The 12,356-nt window shown below is 62.5% G+C and overlaps 1 protein-coding gene across 8 annotated transcripts in view; it reads right to left on the bottom strand.

The window, feature by feature from the left end:
• Positions 1 to 12,356, bottom strand: part of ARHGEF11 (Rho guanine nucleotide exchange factor 11) — a 25,553-nt gene extending 13,197 nt beyond the window's left edge. For 5 of the 8 annotated variants that reach the window (XM_087772278.1, XM_087772283.1, XM_087772279.1 and 2 more), the window contains exons 1-11: positions 12,175 to 12,355; positions 5,316 to 5,351; positions 4,047 to 4,138; positions 3,434 to 3,532; positions 2,048 to 2,097; positions 1,891 to 1,948; positions 1,129 to 1,307; positions 929 to 1,000; positions 583 to 702; positions 283 to 337; positions 125 to 201 (exon numbers count right to left, since the gene is read on the bottom strand). In XM_087772278.1, coding sequence (XP_087628404.1) covers positions 125 to 201; positions 283 to 337; positions 583 to 702; positions 929 to 1,000; positions 1,129 to 1,307; positions 1,891 to 1,948; positions 2,048 to 2,097; positions 3,434 to 3,532; positions 4,047 to 4,138; positions 5,316 to 5,351; positions 12,175 to 12,206 — 870 coding nt within the window. In that variant the 5' untranslated portion in view covers positions 12,207 to 12,355. Of the gene's footprint in view, positions 1 to 124; positions 202 to 282; positions 338 to 582; positions 703 to 928; positions 1,001 to 1,128; positions 1,308 to 1,890; positions 1,949 to 2,047; positions 2,098 to 3,433; positions 3,533 to 4,046; positions 4,139 to 5,315; positions 5,352 to 12,174 lie in introns of all 8 variants that reach the window. The other 3 variants (XM_087772284.1, XM_087772285.1, XM_087772277.1) reach the window with 2 other exon arrangements.

Raw genomic sequence — 12,356 nt, 5'->3', positions numbered from 1 at the left:
TGCAATGGCCGGTCCTCGACTCCTAAGGAGGCACAGACCCATCCACCTGGGCTTTTCTCCCCGCTCCCAGGGCCCAGCAGAAGTTGGGGTGGGCTCCCTGTGGCCGCAGTGACCCTGCTCTCACCTCGCTGACGGAGGGGAACCGCTCCGTCCCGGACTCCAACCCGCTGTCGCCATCCTGAGAGTCCAGGGAGAGGCGTCCTGGGAGCAGAGGAGAGAATCTGACCCGTGTCTTCAGGAGATGGGGATGTGGGGATGGTCCAAGCCGCCGGCACAACTCACCTTCTGTCACTCTGAAACCACCCGAGCCGGAGTCGCCGCACAGCCGCCCCGAATCCTGCAACACGAGGAGCTGTGTTGGACCGGTGGGATGTTCCCCGGTACGTGGGGACACCGGGATGCTGGGCCAGGGACCGGCCAGCTGCAGCAGCTCCCACTGCAGCAGGTTTTGGAAACCAGGGATGCCTCCACTGCTGTGCCCACTGCTTCGGGAGGGTCTCCGCAGGCTCCAGCCAGGCTCAGAGGGAGCCGGGAGGATGGCAGGGCCCCTGAACCAGGGGTAACCCCACTAATTTCACGTACCATGGAGCCACCAGTCTCCTGGAGGATTTTGAGCTGCAGCTGGCTGACTCGCCGGCGCGCTCCCTCGATCTGCTCCTCCACCGCGGTGGCAGGGTTTCGGCTGTATGCCTCGTAGAAGCGCTGAGCGGAGAGACGAGAGGGGATGCTCACACCGGCCCCGACCCCGTAAGTCCCGTCCCACCGTCCCCCAGAAATCGGGGCTGAGCAGGTCGGTGGGACAATGGGCTGAAGCAGGTGCAGGTCACCGGGTGCTGCAAGGGCTGGGAAGCCAGGACTGCACCGGGGCAGCACCGAGGGCTGCTCCGCCGCAGCTCCACAGAAGAAAAGAGCTGTGCCACCGGCGTACCTGCAACTCTGCCTCCTCCTGCCGCAGCATGTTCCGGAGAATCTGCGTCGCGTGCTTCTGGACTTCAGGGTCCTGCAATTTCGGATGGATGCAAAGAGGGCTGAGCTTTTCCTTCCTCCCGCCCGCCGTGCCGGGCGGTGGGGGGACAGAGCAGCGCGGCAGCGTGGACGGCTGGGTGGGAAGGCTGCGCCGTTTGCTACCTGCAGGGGCTTGGGGTCGGTGATGCGCTGCGGCGGAGGGAGCGGCGGTGGAGGAGGCGGTGGGGGACAGGCGGGGGTGACGCGGGGAGCCCCTGCCAAGCTCACGTCTTGCTGAGAACTGGAGAGCCCCACCGAAGGAGGGGGAGAGCCCAGGAGGGTCAGAGCGACATAGGCACCGGCTGGAAAAAATTGGGAGTGGGAAAGGGAGGGTGAGAAAGACTTCCATTATTCGCTCTCTCAACCTAAAACATCCGATGGGCCCCACGGCATCGGGGTGGGCACGGCCCTGACCCTGTAAGCAGCGAGGCCACCTCTGCCGTGGCAGGAGCTACCCTGGCCCACCGCAAACACGCACTGGAAGCACCAAGACAGGTTTTCTCATCTTTTCCCAAGAATCAAGACCTGCCCTTGGGTGGGATCCTGTGGCCTCCCAGGCTGGGGAGGAATGAGGTGCCCCTCTCCATGTTGCAAGGCTCGTGACTGAGGTTGTAAACACCTATTTGTCTTTTTCGGACCCTGCTACAGGGCAGACTGTCACCCTGGGGGTGCAAGAGGCGGGGGCTGGCTGCCGCCCATCTCCCTAATAGCCCGATGGAAATGTGCTTCTGCACGCCCACGCTCCTGCGCACCCGCGCTGCCTCCTCCCGTTTCATCCCCAGCAGCCCGGGCACGATGGAGCGAGGCGGCCGGGCAGAGCAGCCAGCCGGTGGGGGCCGGGGCTGCGGGTCCCCCGGGGTGGGAAGGAGCCGCTGCCATACTCACACTTGATTAACTTCACCACTTCGAGGTGAGAGCTGTTGGTCACCATCGTGCCGTTCACCTGGGAGAGGAGAGAGGGGGTCAGACAGGCTGGCGGCGGGGAGCGGGGCGCGCGGCCCTGCGCGGAGAAGCAGCGGGGACAACGGCTGGGGATGCTCACCTTGACGATCCGGTCCCCCTCCTGCACCCCGGCTCTCATGGCCGCCCCTCCTGCGACACAGGGAGGAGACAGGCGTTAGGAGGGCCGGAGGGGACGCAGACGGAGCCACGGGCTCCCCTCCCGCCGGTCCCAGCTTGTCCTGGCACAGTCTGGGCAGCTATCGTCCTGCCGGGGGGGACACGGGGACCACCAGGCACGTATTCCCCACGGGACAAGGCTGGCGACCAAGCCTTGGGTGCTTTACGCACAACACCCAGCAGGCATTCAGCTCACAGCTCATCCAGACAAGCCCTCCTCTGCTCACCCAGCCAGACCCCAGCCTTTTCCATCCGTCTCGGGATGGAAGAGGGGGCCCCAACCTGTTTCCCACCATCCAGGTTGGCTCCGACACATCTAGAGAGCCACCACGTGCCTGGATCCAAAGGCAGGAGCGGGGCCCAGGAAGAGCAGCACTGCTCTGCCTCCTCTCCCCCTGCCTGCTCTTTAACAAAGCTGCCGAGGTTGGAATACATGAAAAATTCACTTTTCTTAAAGCCAAAACCAAGAGGAAAATGTTTCCATTAGGTTCAACTCCAAGCCAAGGGCCTGAGACACGGCAGTGAGCTCCGAGAGTGGAAAGTACGTCGGATTGTTCAGATTCTTTGGGCTTTAACGATCTCGTTATTGGCAAATGAAGTGAGCGGGGAGAGGGGGGACGGGACTCCGGGCTGTCCTGCACCTGAGGACCTCATCCCCGTCCCCCCAGCCAGCCCTGGGGCGAGGGGGCCGATGCGGGGGCTCCCCACGCGGCTCCAGTTGCAGGAGAGAGGCACTCCGGCGCTAACCTGCCCTTGAAACTCACAGCGTTTTCCCTTTCCTATATTCTCATTTTTCCTGGCTTTCGGGCTAGAGGGGGGGAAGGGGGAGGAGGTGGGAACATCCGCTGTAAAATAAGCAGCTCATTGTCTATTTAAATTGCTGCTCCAAGCCCTGCCACCCCGCAAAGTCATTATACAGCAAAACCGGCAGCGTCTCCTGCAGCACAGCGCCAAGAGCAGCGAGCTGCTGAAGCTGTGTTTACCCAGGGCTACAAAAGGGAATTCCCCACCCACCCACCGTCAGCAGCTCCCCGGGTTGTACGAGGAGCAGGGAGAGCACGACGGGTTTGGGGAGCTTCCCCAAAACGCTCCCCCCAAAACTGCCTGCCTTCCACCCCAGCAATCGTGTCCTCCCCATCCTGGCTGATGCCGTAGCGAGACCCCAAGCCGGCAACGCTTAGGAAGGAAAACCCCTTTTTCCCATGTTTTCTCACAAGGGATGTGGCTTTGAGGGGGTGAGGGGAGCCCCAAGACATCTCCTGCCCGCCCTGCCCTCACCCTGCCTGCTGCCAGCGCCGGCCCCTCTCACCTGGCCGCACCGATTGCACCAGGACAACGCGGTCCCCGCTGACGGTGAAGCCGAAGCCATGCTGGTCCTTCTGGATGACGACGCAGCGCTGGACCAGACCTGGGGAGGGAGAGGAGGGAGAACCAGTGAGACTCCAAACCTGGGGCACGAGCTTGGCTTGTGGGGACCCCCTGCCGCTCTCGGTTTCAGGGTCTGCGGCTCCTGTCAGCTCTCCCAATCCCTGCTGCCAGACCCCAAGGGCACAGCTAGTTCCTCCTCACCCTACGAACCCCTGGCGTGATGTCCCCGCTTGGACCCCTCCTCCTGAAAACAGGGTGCCCTGGGGAGCATGGGCAGGGTGGGAAGAGCTCCCGGCTGTGGGCAGCTGGAGCATCATCCCTGGCCCTGCTGGGCTGCTTCGCCGGCAGCCGAGGAAGGGTCCTGCCCCCCCCAGGCACGTGCAGCCTCGGCCGGGTGACTTTGGGTGCTGTGAAGGGGCACAGGAGCCCTGTCCCCAAAGGCACTGCAAGGACAGAGGCAGGTGGCAATGTGCCACGAAGCTCCCTGGGCGGACAGGGCACTAAGTGCAGTCCTCAAGCGCAAGAGAAGCAGAGGAAGGGGAAGGAAAACCTACCTGTGGTTTCGGAGGAGTCGGAGGGCTGGCGGCGGTGCCCGGGAGACCTCCGCTCTGAAGACGAATCACCCAGGGAAGACAGGCTGCTTAACCTGCGGAGGAGGAGGAGAGGTCAGGGAAGGGGATGGCTGGACGGAGCCATCCTCCAGCCATGGCTGGGACCGGGGACGGCTGGACAGAGCCATTCTCCAGCCACGGCTCCTTCTTGGGCTCCGGAAAAACAAATGCATGCAGCTGGAAGGTGACAGCAGCCAGCACAGGTGAGAGCTGCCGGTCCCTCCAGTTGCCCGTCCCCAAACCACCTTGGGAAAAGGCTCCTCTCCCTTCACCACCACAGGGCTCCGGGGAGAGCCCCAGAAGAGGCCCCGCTCGGGGCCAGGACCCCAAGATCTCGCGTTTGCCGGCAGGGAGGAGCAGCGGGGGCTGCCCGGGGCGAGCACGGCTCGGGGAGAGCAGCGAAGGCGGCAGGCGAGGGGAGAGAAGCGTCATGCAGCGCAGACAGGACGGAGCTCAGTGGCAGGTCTTTACCAGGCTGCGATGGGGCTGATGGAAGGAGAGACACGAAGCAGTGAAGGACGGGTGAGAGAAAGACAGACAGACAACAGACAGGTACTTTACGGTCCTGCCCTCTCGCTGAGCCTCGCAAGTCCTGCAGCAAGGCTTTGGATGCTGGATGGGCGCGTGGGCTGGGGCTTTCTGTGCACCCAAGGGGCAGAGCACGTCCCCTCGCTGCCGTGCTGGAAGGACCGCGATAGGAAGGGGGGGCTCGTCTGCACGGCTCTTTTCAGCCCCGGAGTTTATTCTCCAGCTAACGGGGGTCTGGAGAAGTCAAGGCTGGGCAGCCATCCCTGCGAACACTGCTTGAACAAGACAGTGCCAGCCCACGAGCTGCGGCCAGAGGGAACAGCGTGCCAGCCCCCAGCCTTTACCCCTCCTCGGGGGCCTGACTGCCTCCAAATCCGGCTCCATCCACAAAACGAGGGCCCTGGAGCGCTGCCTCCCCTTCCCTGTGCCCCTCCATGATCCCACGCCATCCCAGGGAGGAAAGCCCGGTTCCGCTGTCCTGTCTCTCCTCCTCCCAACCAAACCAGCCACAGCTCTCCCCCGTCGGGGCAGGGCCGGAGGGATCGGGAAGCAATGGGAAGAGTGGGAAAAGGAAGGTGCTCCTGGCGGGAAGAGCAGCCGGTCTCTGCCTTACACCCCGAAGGCTGCGATGAAGTGAGGGTGCAGGATGAGAGCACAAGCAGCCCCGTCCCTGACCCCGCTTACCTGGGCAGGTGGGGCTGGCTCTTGCTGCCCGGTCGGCTGCCAGGGAGGACAGAGACAGGGGCGGTGGCGGTGAGAGGTGGCACAAGGGACACCCGGAGGACAGCCGGTGCGGGGAGCGGGGGAAAGAGGAGACAAACGAATCAAGAGGCAGAGGTGTGACGCACGGCACAGCGACAGCGCACTTACACCCCTCGGGAAGGGCGGTGGGACCCAGAAACACCTCCCTGTGCCCAGCACGGCTTCGCAGCACCCACCAGGCTCGGGGCGGGATTCGCCTTCGCCGGTGCAAATCCCGCGAAGGTTTCGCGCCTTCCTCTGGATGATGGGGAGGGGGAGGCCTCGCCCCCCGGCATCGTCCCTCGGGCAGGGGGGCTGCCTGGAGGCAGGCGGGGGGAAGCACGGGGGTGTCTCCTGGGCCAGCATCCCCCCTGGCAAGCCCCCACCTGCCTAAAATAACATCCGCAGCGAACCCAGCCCGGTTTCACTGCAGGACCACAAAGCCGGGCGAGACTCTCAGCCCTTCGTGGCGGGGCCGAGCAGGAGGGTCTCCCCCCAAAATCACCCCACGGGGATGCAAAGTCGGAGCCCGCAGCAGCGTAAACCCAACAGCCCCGCCGCCATAGCCAGTTCCCGAGGCGCAACAGCTCCCCGGCTCCTTCCCTGCTCCAGGAGACGAATATTAGGAAACACCTCATTTAAGGTTGCCTGCACAATCTTAATCGAGACCCAACCTGCACAACCGTTATGCCACAGCCTCTAATTTACTCGATTACAACCCTCGCTTGCTGAAGTTGGGGATAAACCAGGATTTCGGCACAAAGGAGCCCGGGCGCGGTTGCAGCCTGGGATGGGGACTACGGAAGGAGGAACACGGCCGAAGTATCCCCACCAGCTTCCCTGGGAGCTGGGGGCAGGAATGGGACCGGTCCCCTCCGTTTCAGAGGCAATCTAGGATGGGGCCCGGCATCGTTGTCGGTCGAAGGGTAGGTGCAGGATTAACCCCGCGGGATTACGCGGCAGCCAGGCGGAGGGCACTCGGGGCAGGTCAGACCCGCCGCTTATCCAGGCCAAGGAAGGATCGGCTCCTTTTTCCGCATGGCCCCGGATGCCGGGACTTAAGGCGCTGCTGCACAGCGGGACAGTCGTTAAGCCTCTTTGTTACGGGAAGCTCCCCGGTGCCCAACGGTGCCAGGACCACACGCGGCTGAGCCCCCAGCCCCGCCAGGAGCCACCGGTCGGACACCAGTCACACACAGGGAGATGCCAACCCCGCGCCCGTGGCAGGAGCCCGTTTCCATCCTGCTCAAAGGAGCCGGGCCAGCGCTGGCTTATTGCCGTCTAAAAGAGTAGTTTAATTCGGCTTTGCATAAGCTCCTTCCTAATTGACTTACAGAGAGCCAAAACATGCCATTTTAAACCAAACGCTGCCAGCTCGACGGAGGCCTGACCCCGGCGCCTGTTTCCAGCCAGGGAAGCTCCTTTCGCTGCCCTGAAAGACCAACCCTCCGGTCTTCCAAAAAACTGTAACTCCAGAGCCCTTGCGCGATGCCCGAATCCTGCAACCGCCCTTGACTCTCCCAGTCCCAGCGCTGGTGCCAGTCTCCAAACCGGCACCTGCAGCCCCATCCTATGCGCTGCCCTCAGAGGTTTCTCCTCTGAGGTTATTTTCCCCGATTTTGGCTACTTTCAGTTAAGTGACGGCTATTTGCTTGTCACGAACACACGACGGGAGGAAGATGCTCTGCCCAGCCTGCCTGCAATGGAGGCAGGATGGAAGCGGGCAGCACGGCGGGGAGGGAGGGCAGGGCACACCGGGCACCCCGGCGAGAGGCACCCAGGCAGGCGGAGCTGGGCACGGCCAAGGGAAAAAAAAAAAAAGACAACCAAGGAGGAAAATAAAATCATCCCGCACGCTGAAGAGCAAAGCGCAGCACAGGCGCTGCCACCTCGGGAGCCCACGCAGAGCAAACGCCACAATTAAAAGATTAAGAGAGGAACAGGATCAAATCCTCAAAGCGGGTCAGCCTCCAGCTTTGCAAAATGCTCTCGCCGAGACTGGGAGCTTTATTTTTTTTCCCCTCCCAGGTCTCCAAACGGCCGCTCCCTGCGATCCCAGCTCCGGGGAAGAGACAACGTTTCACGAACAGCCGGAGCCTGCGCCGGCAAAGCCGCTGCCTTTTGAGGTGAGCGGGGAGGCAGGTGGCGCCAGCGCCGGCCTGGCAGCAGCAGAAGTTGCAAAAAACCAGAAATATATATGGAAAAAAGAAAAAAAAAAAACAAAAAACCAAAAAACCAAACCCAGAAAAACAACTTGAAAAGGGAAATCAGTGTCTTGGTGGGATGCCTCTTGCAATTGAGTCATTGCTTCCACCGCAGCCTGACGATACAGTCTGCACTGCTGGTAGCACCAGGATTACCCGACATCTCCCGTGCCAAACCCTGCCGCTGGCCGCTCTCCCGGGCCACAGCCCCGCAGACGGTTTCACATACTGGTATTCTGGGGACAGGAAGGAAGGAATTTCAGCTAAAAAAAAAAAAAAAGATTCAGCTTCCTCCCCTTCCCCCTCCCCACGGCACGGCAGAGGGAAAACGCGTTGGCCTGGCTGCGTCCAGCCCCGACGCTCCTCTCGCTGGAGCGGCTCCAGCCTCGCAGCGGAAAGCCGGCCGTGCCGAGGATGCGTGCCGAGGATGCGCGTCTCCCGGGGACGTCCCTTCGCATGCCTCCGGGAGCGGGCTGCGTGTCCGCATTCCCTCCGGGAGCGGGGTGCGTGTCCCCTGGGAACGCTGCCTGCTTCTCGCCGGGGCCGGCTGCAGGGGACGGAGGGGTTGAGGTGCAAAGCTGCCCGCTGCTCCTGCTCGGCGGCCGACCCGTCGACTGCTGCACGATGACGCATCGGGGAAGCTTGTAATTATGCGTCTGCCTCTAAGTTTGCACGGCGAGGCAGATTTAAACCTTGCTAGGGTGTTGCTAGCAAATGAAAGAGGGGGGGGGGGGAAAAAGTCATTTCTCGACATTTTTGGCCGCCTGCAGACGCAGCTTGCGCTGACACCCCCCGTCCCCGAGGAGATCTGGTTTTCTTCTCATCTTTTCCCACACGAGAGCGCACAACAGGTTTCCGACTCCCAGCCGGCAAAGCACGTCAGAGCCCGCCTGAAGAGCGGGACGAGAGCAGCCCTCCGGGGACTTTTGGCCGGTGTTGAATCAAGAGCCCGGTGCCGGTGCCTCCATCCCCGCCGTGCCGACCCCGGCGCGTTTGCAGGCTGCAACCCAGCTTTTTCTTCCCGGCAGCAGAGCCGGGAACGCCAGCGCCCTGCCAACCCTAGGGGTTCGGCAGGGCCGGGGCAGCGTCGCCGGCACTGCGGTGGCTGGCCGAGATCGGCGCGTCCCCGTGGCACGCAGGCTATGTGCGACTGCCAAGCCACCCTGCAGCTGCTGCCCGTCCGCCCGCAAATCCATGAGGCTGGAGTCATCCCGGATCCATCTGGGGTTTATGCAGCAAAGCTTTTTCCTTCTCTCTCTCTCTCTCTCTCTGCTTATTTTCTTTTTTCCAAGGGAGAAAAGCAAAGCCTCAGCCCTCAGGAGGCGGCTGGTAGCAAATTTCATTTTGCAAATCAGATGCAAAGTCCCGTGTACACGCCACAGCAAACTGAATTTAAATCCCTGGGTTCCTCCAGCCACTTTGTTGCAGCAGACAGGGGATTCTGCAAAAGCTTTGTTTAAATTAAGACTTTTAATTAAATGGGGGGAAAAAAAAAAATTAACACGACGAGCGCAGCAGCCCTGGTTGTTTAATGGCGCAGCAGACTCCATTCCCCACATTTCTAATTGTCTGTGTGCTGAAAATTTTTGCAATGCCTATTCCCCACGGGGAGGAACGGAGGCTGAGCGCGGGGACAGCTGTGATTTCGGGCAGCCAGTCGGTTACGCAAAATCCGCTGGGTTTCGCAGCCGCGATGCCTGCCCGGTTCGCTGGGCCGGGTTCCTCCCGTGCTGCTCTCTCCCAAAACGGCGCCGGCAGCCGGGGAAGGGAGACCCTAAACAACCCCGGCTCCGCTCCCGGAGGTGGCCGCGGGAGCTCCCGAGCAGGATTAGACCCAAAAAGGGACAGAGACCGGAGCACTCTGCCTGGCAGAGCGCAGCAAGAGCCGGGGAAGAGCACGGAGGGGCTGCGGGATCCAAGGCGGGAGGCGAGGAAGGGGTGAGCGAGTATTTACGTCTTAATTAGATAATGTTTGCAAAGCACTTTGCGCACGCACTCTGCTACATAAATGTTAAGTATCACGACCGCTACCAGCAAAGTTAGGCCAGATCAGCCGCAATCCCGCACACCGAAAGCCCTTTCCTCCCGCAAAACTGTGTTTTAAAAAGCGTTTTCCATCCTCTCCCTCCCCACCTGCCAGAAAACCACAGCATGGGAGCGTGGAGGGAGTCCGATGGGGAGAGCGGAGCCGGGATCCGAATTCCCCACCACGGAAGATGCGGATCACACGCGGCGCAAGGCCCTGCTTTTCCGGGAATGCCGCCGGAGCACGCAGCAAGACAGGCAAGGACCGTGAGCAGCTCCAAATTTCTCCCAAGCTCTCCCTGTGCCGGGCAGTGTAATCATTAACGGTGCCACTCATCTCCTGGAAAACACAGACTGGCAGAGCTGGTTTGTCCGGCACTGACGGCGCTTTTGGGGTGCGAGATCTGTAGCAGCGAGCAAGAAATGGAATAACCTGCCCCGAGGGGACGTTTTCTCCCCAACCTTCCTCCTAACCAAAAGCCGCGCACCCCGCAGCGGGGAAGATCGCGCCTCTTTCCACCAGTGCAGCTCGGGAGCGGCCGCTCTCGAAACGCTTTCCTCCAGCCTCCCCGCGAGCTCCTTCTATGATTAAAACCGTGGCAATACAAGAGGTCAGAGAGCGGCGACTAAACCCACAGACAAGTCACGTCCCTGCAGCCAGACGGCGCTCGCTGGTGATGCGCAGCTCCTTCTGCATCTCCTGCTACTGGAGGAGGAAGATTTATACTGGTTTGCACTGGTCTGCCTCTCCTGGGAGCCTGCCTACTTGCCGCGGGGGCTGCCTGGACATCGATCGGCCGTGGAGAGCAGTGGGCAGAAGCCCTATGCCCACCCCAAGCTTGGGCAGGGGCTGCTGGGGTGTTTTGGGGGAAAAAGTCCTCACGTTGACCCATTTTCAAGTCATTTTTGTTGCCGAAGAGCCGTGCCACCCAGCAACGAGTGACTCCCGGCTCGGCCAGGGCACTCCAGGCGCCTGACCTTAAAGAGCGGAGGAGACCGCGGCTATTTAAAGAGCAGAGAAGTCTTAAGCCCGGTAATGACGCCCCACAGCTCCCCGAGGCGGGGAAGTTGGGCAGCGAGGCTCACGCGGCGCGTCCCCGCTCCGACACGCCGCCGGGACCTGATCCTGCCGCTTCGCCGCCCGGGATGGGAGTGAAATTCAACAGCTCCTTAATTTCTGCTGCGGAGGGGCTGGCTGCGAACAGGCAGAGCCTCATCGCTGGCCTTGTGGCTGGGTTCTCTGGCTAATTAAGAGTGACGGGGAGGGAAAGCGTGGCGGGGGGCTTTTGTGCTCAGCCCCAGCCCCTGCCTCACCCGCGCGCTCTTTCCCCCAAACTGGGAGAGGGCTGGTTGACGAAGAAGGTGGAAATCAGCCGCCCGTCCTGCCAACGAACGCACCAAACCACCTTTCGGCACAGCAGCATGTGCCGATGCGCCCGAAGCCCACGTCGAGCATCTTCAACGCCGTCGGCCAGGGATGCCTCCAGCGGACGCAGCATCGCAGCCGCCCCCAACGCCCTGAATCGGCTTCTTCTGGGGCACGGGGAGCGAAAAGAAAACCTTGTTTTCAGCAGAAAGCCCCGCCGGCGGCACAAATGGGCGAGATCTGCGTGGAATAGACGCTGTCGCATCCCTGCGGCCGGACCGGGGGTCCTGGCCCACGAGCCCGACTGTGCCAGGGACACGAGGAAGCTCCTCGCCCTGAGACAGGGCAGTCGCAATCCGCCTCCATCCCTCGAGTCACCCCAAAAGTAAATGAGGCTTTTCTGGGGCTGATTCCCCCAGCTTGCATCCCTCTGCCATGCCGATTTGCTTGGATCCCAGGGCACGGATGCCAAGCCGGCCGCCGAGGAGCGAGGTGCCCGTTTCCAGCTCCCAAACGTGCACGGACCTCCATCTTCCCGTGCACGGAGCGAGGAAGACGCCGGCAGTGCTGCCGACCTGGGACCGCGACGTCCGGAGATGGCGGGGGGACACGCGGGACCCTCACCCGTCGCTTGCCCCCTGTTCCCGGGGCAGAAGACGAACGCATCCCGCTGGGGTTTAATTAGCTTAATTACATGCCAGGAACTGAGCCCTGGCGAGGATAAGACACCCCGTCCACCCCAAAAACCCAGCTGAAGAAATTAACGTTAAAACTGAGGTTATTTGGGGCAAAACGCTGCACCCGGGGAGAAGATATTTAACGGTGAACCTGGGTGTTTCCCCCATTTTCTAATTTCGGCCGCATCTTCCCACCGGTGGGACGCGGGGTGGGTTTGGGGTGGGTTTTTTGGGGGGACACCATAAGCCTGGTCCGAGCATTGTGGCGGGACGGGACGGAGGGACGGGATGGGGGGGTCGGGGAGGGCTGAGACACACACACCCCCCCCCCCCCCGCAACCGGAGAGGCCACAGCCTGCCCTCCCCAAAACACAGCGTTTCACCCCAAAACGCTGCTTTTACCCTATGGCTGCCGGGGATGGGGGGGGGGGGGTGTCTCCCCGCCGCCCCGGGCCCCGCTCCCCCGGCTGACAGCCGCCCAGAGGCCGCGGTGAGCGGCGGCCCCCGGCCCTCCCGGCCCCGCACCCTACCTGTCGAGGGCCTGCGGAGGCCGCACGCTCATGGTGCCTCGTCCGCGGCCCCTCGGCGGTCAGGGCGCGGGGAGCCGCCGCCCCGCTCCGGCCGCCACCATCCCCGGGAGCCCGGCGGCGGCCTCGGCGGCCTCGGCGGCGGCGGCGGGGCCCGACCCGCCCTCGGCTCCGGTGGCGATCCC

Source organism: Nipponia nippon, unplaced genomic scaffold (genome assembly GCF_047370975.1).
Source record: "Nipponia nippon isolate SJK-2023a ecotype South Korea unplaced genomic scaffold, ASM4737097v1 scaffold_36, whole genome shotgun sequence".
Taxonomy (NCBI): Eukaryota; Metazoa; Chordata; class Aves; order Pelecaniformes; family Threskiornithidae; genus Nipponia; species Nipponia nippon.
The sequence above is the reverse complement of the archived record's forward strand: the minus strand, read 5'-3'. Positions and strand labels throughout refer to the sequence as shown.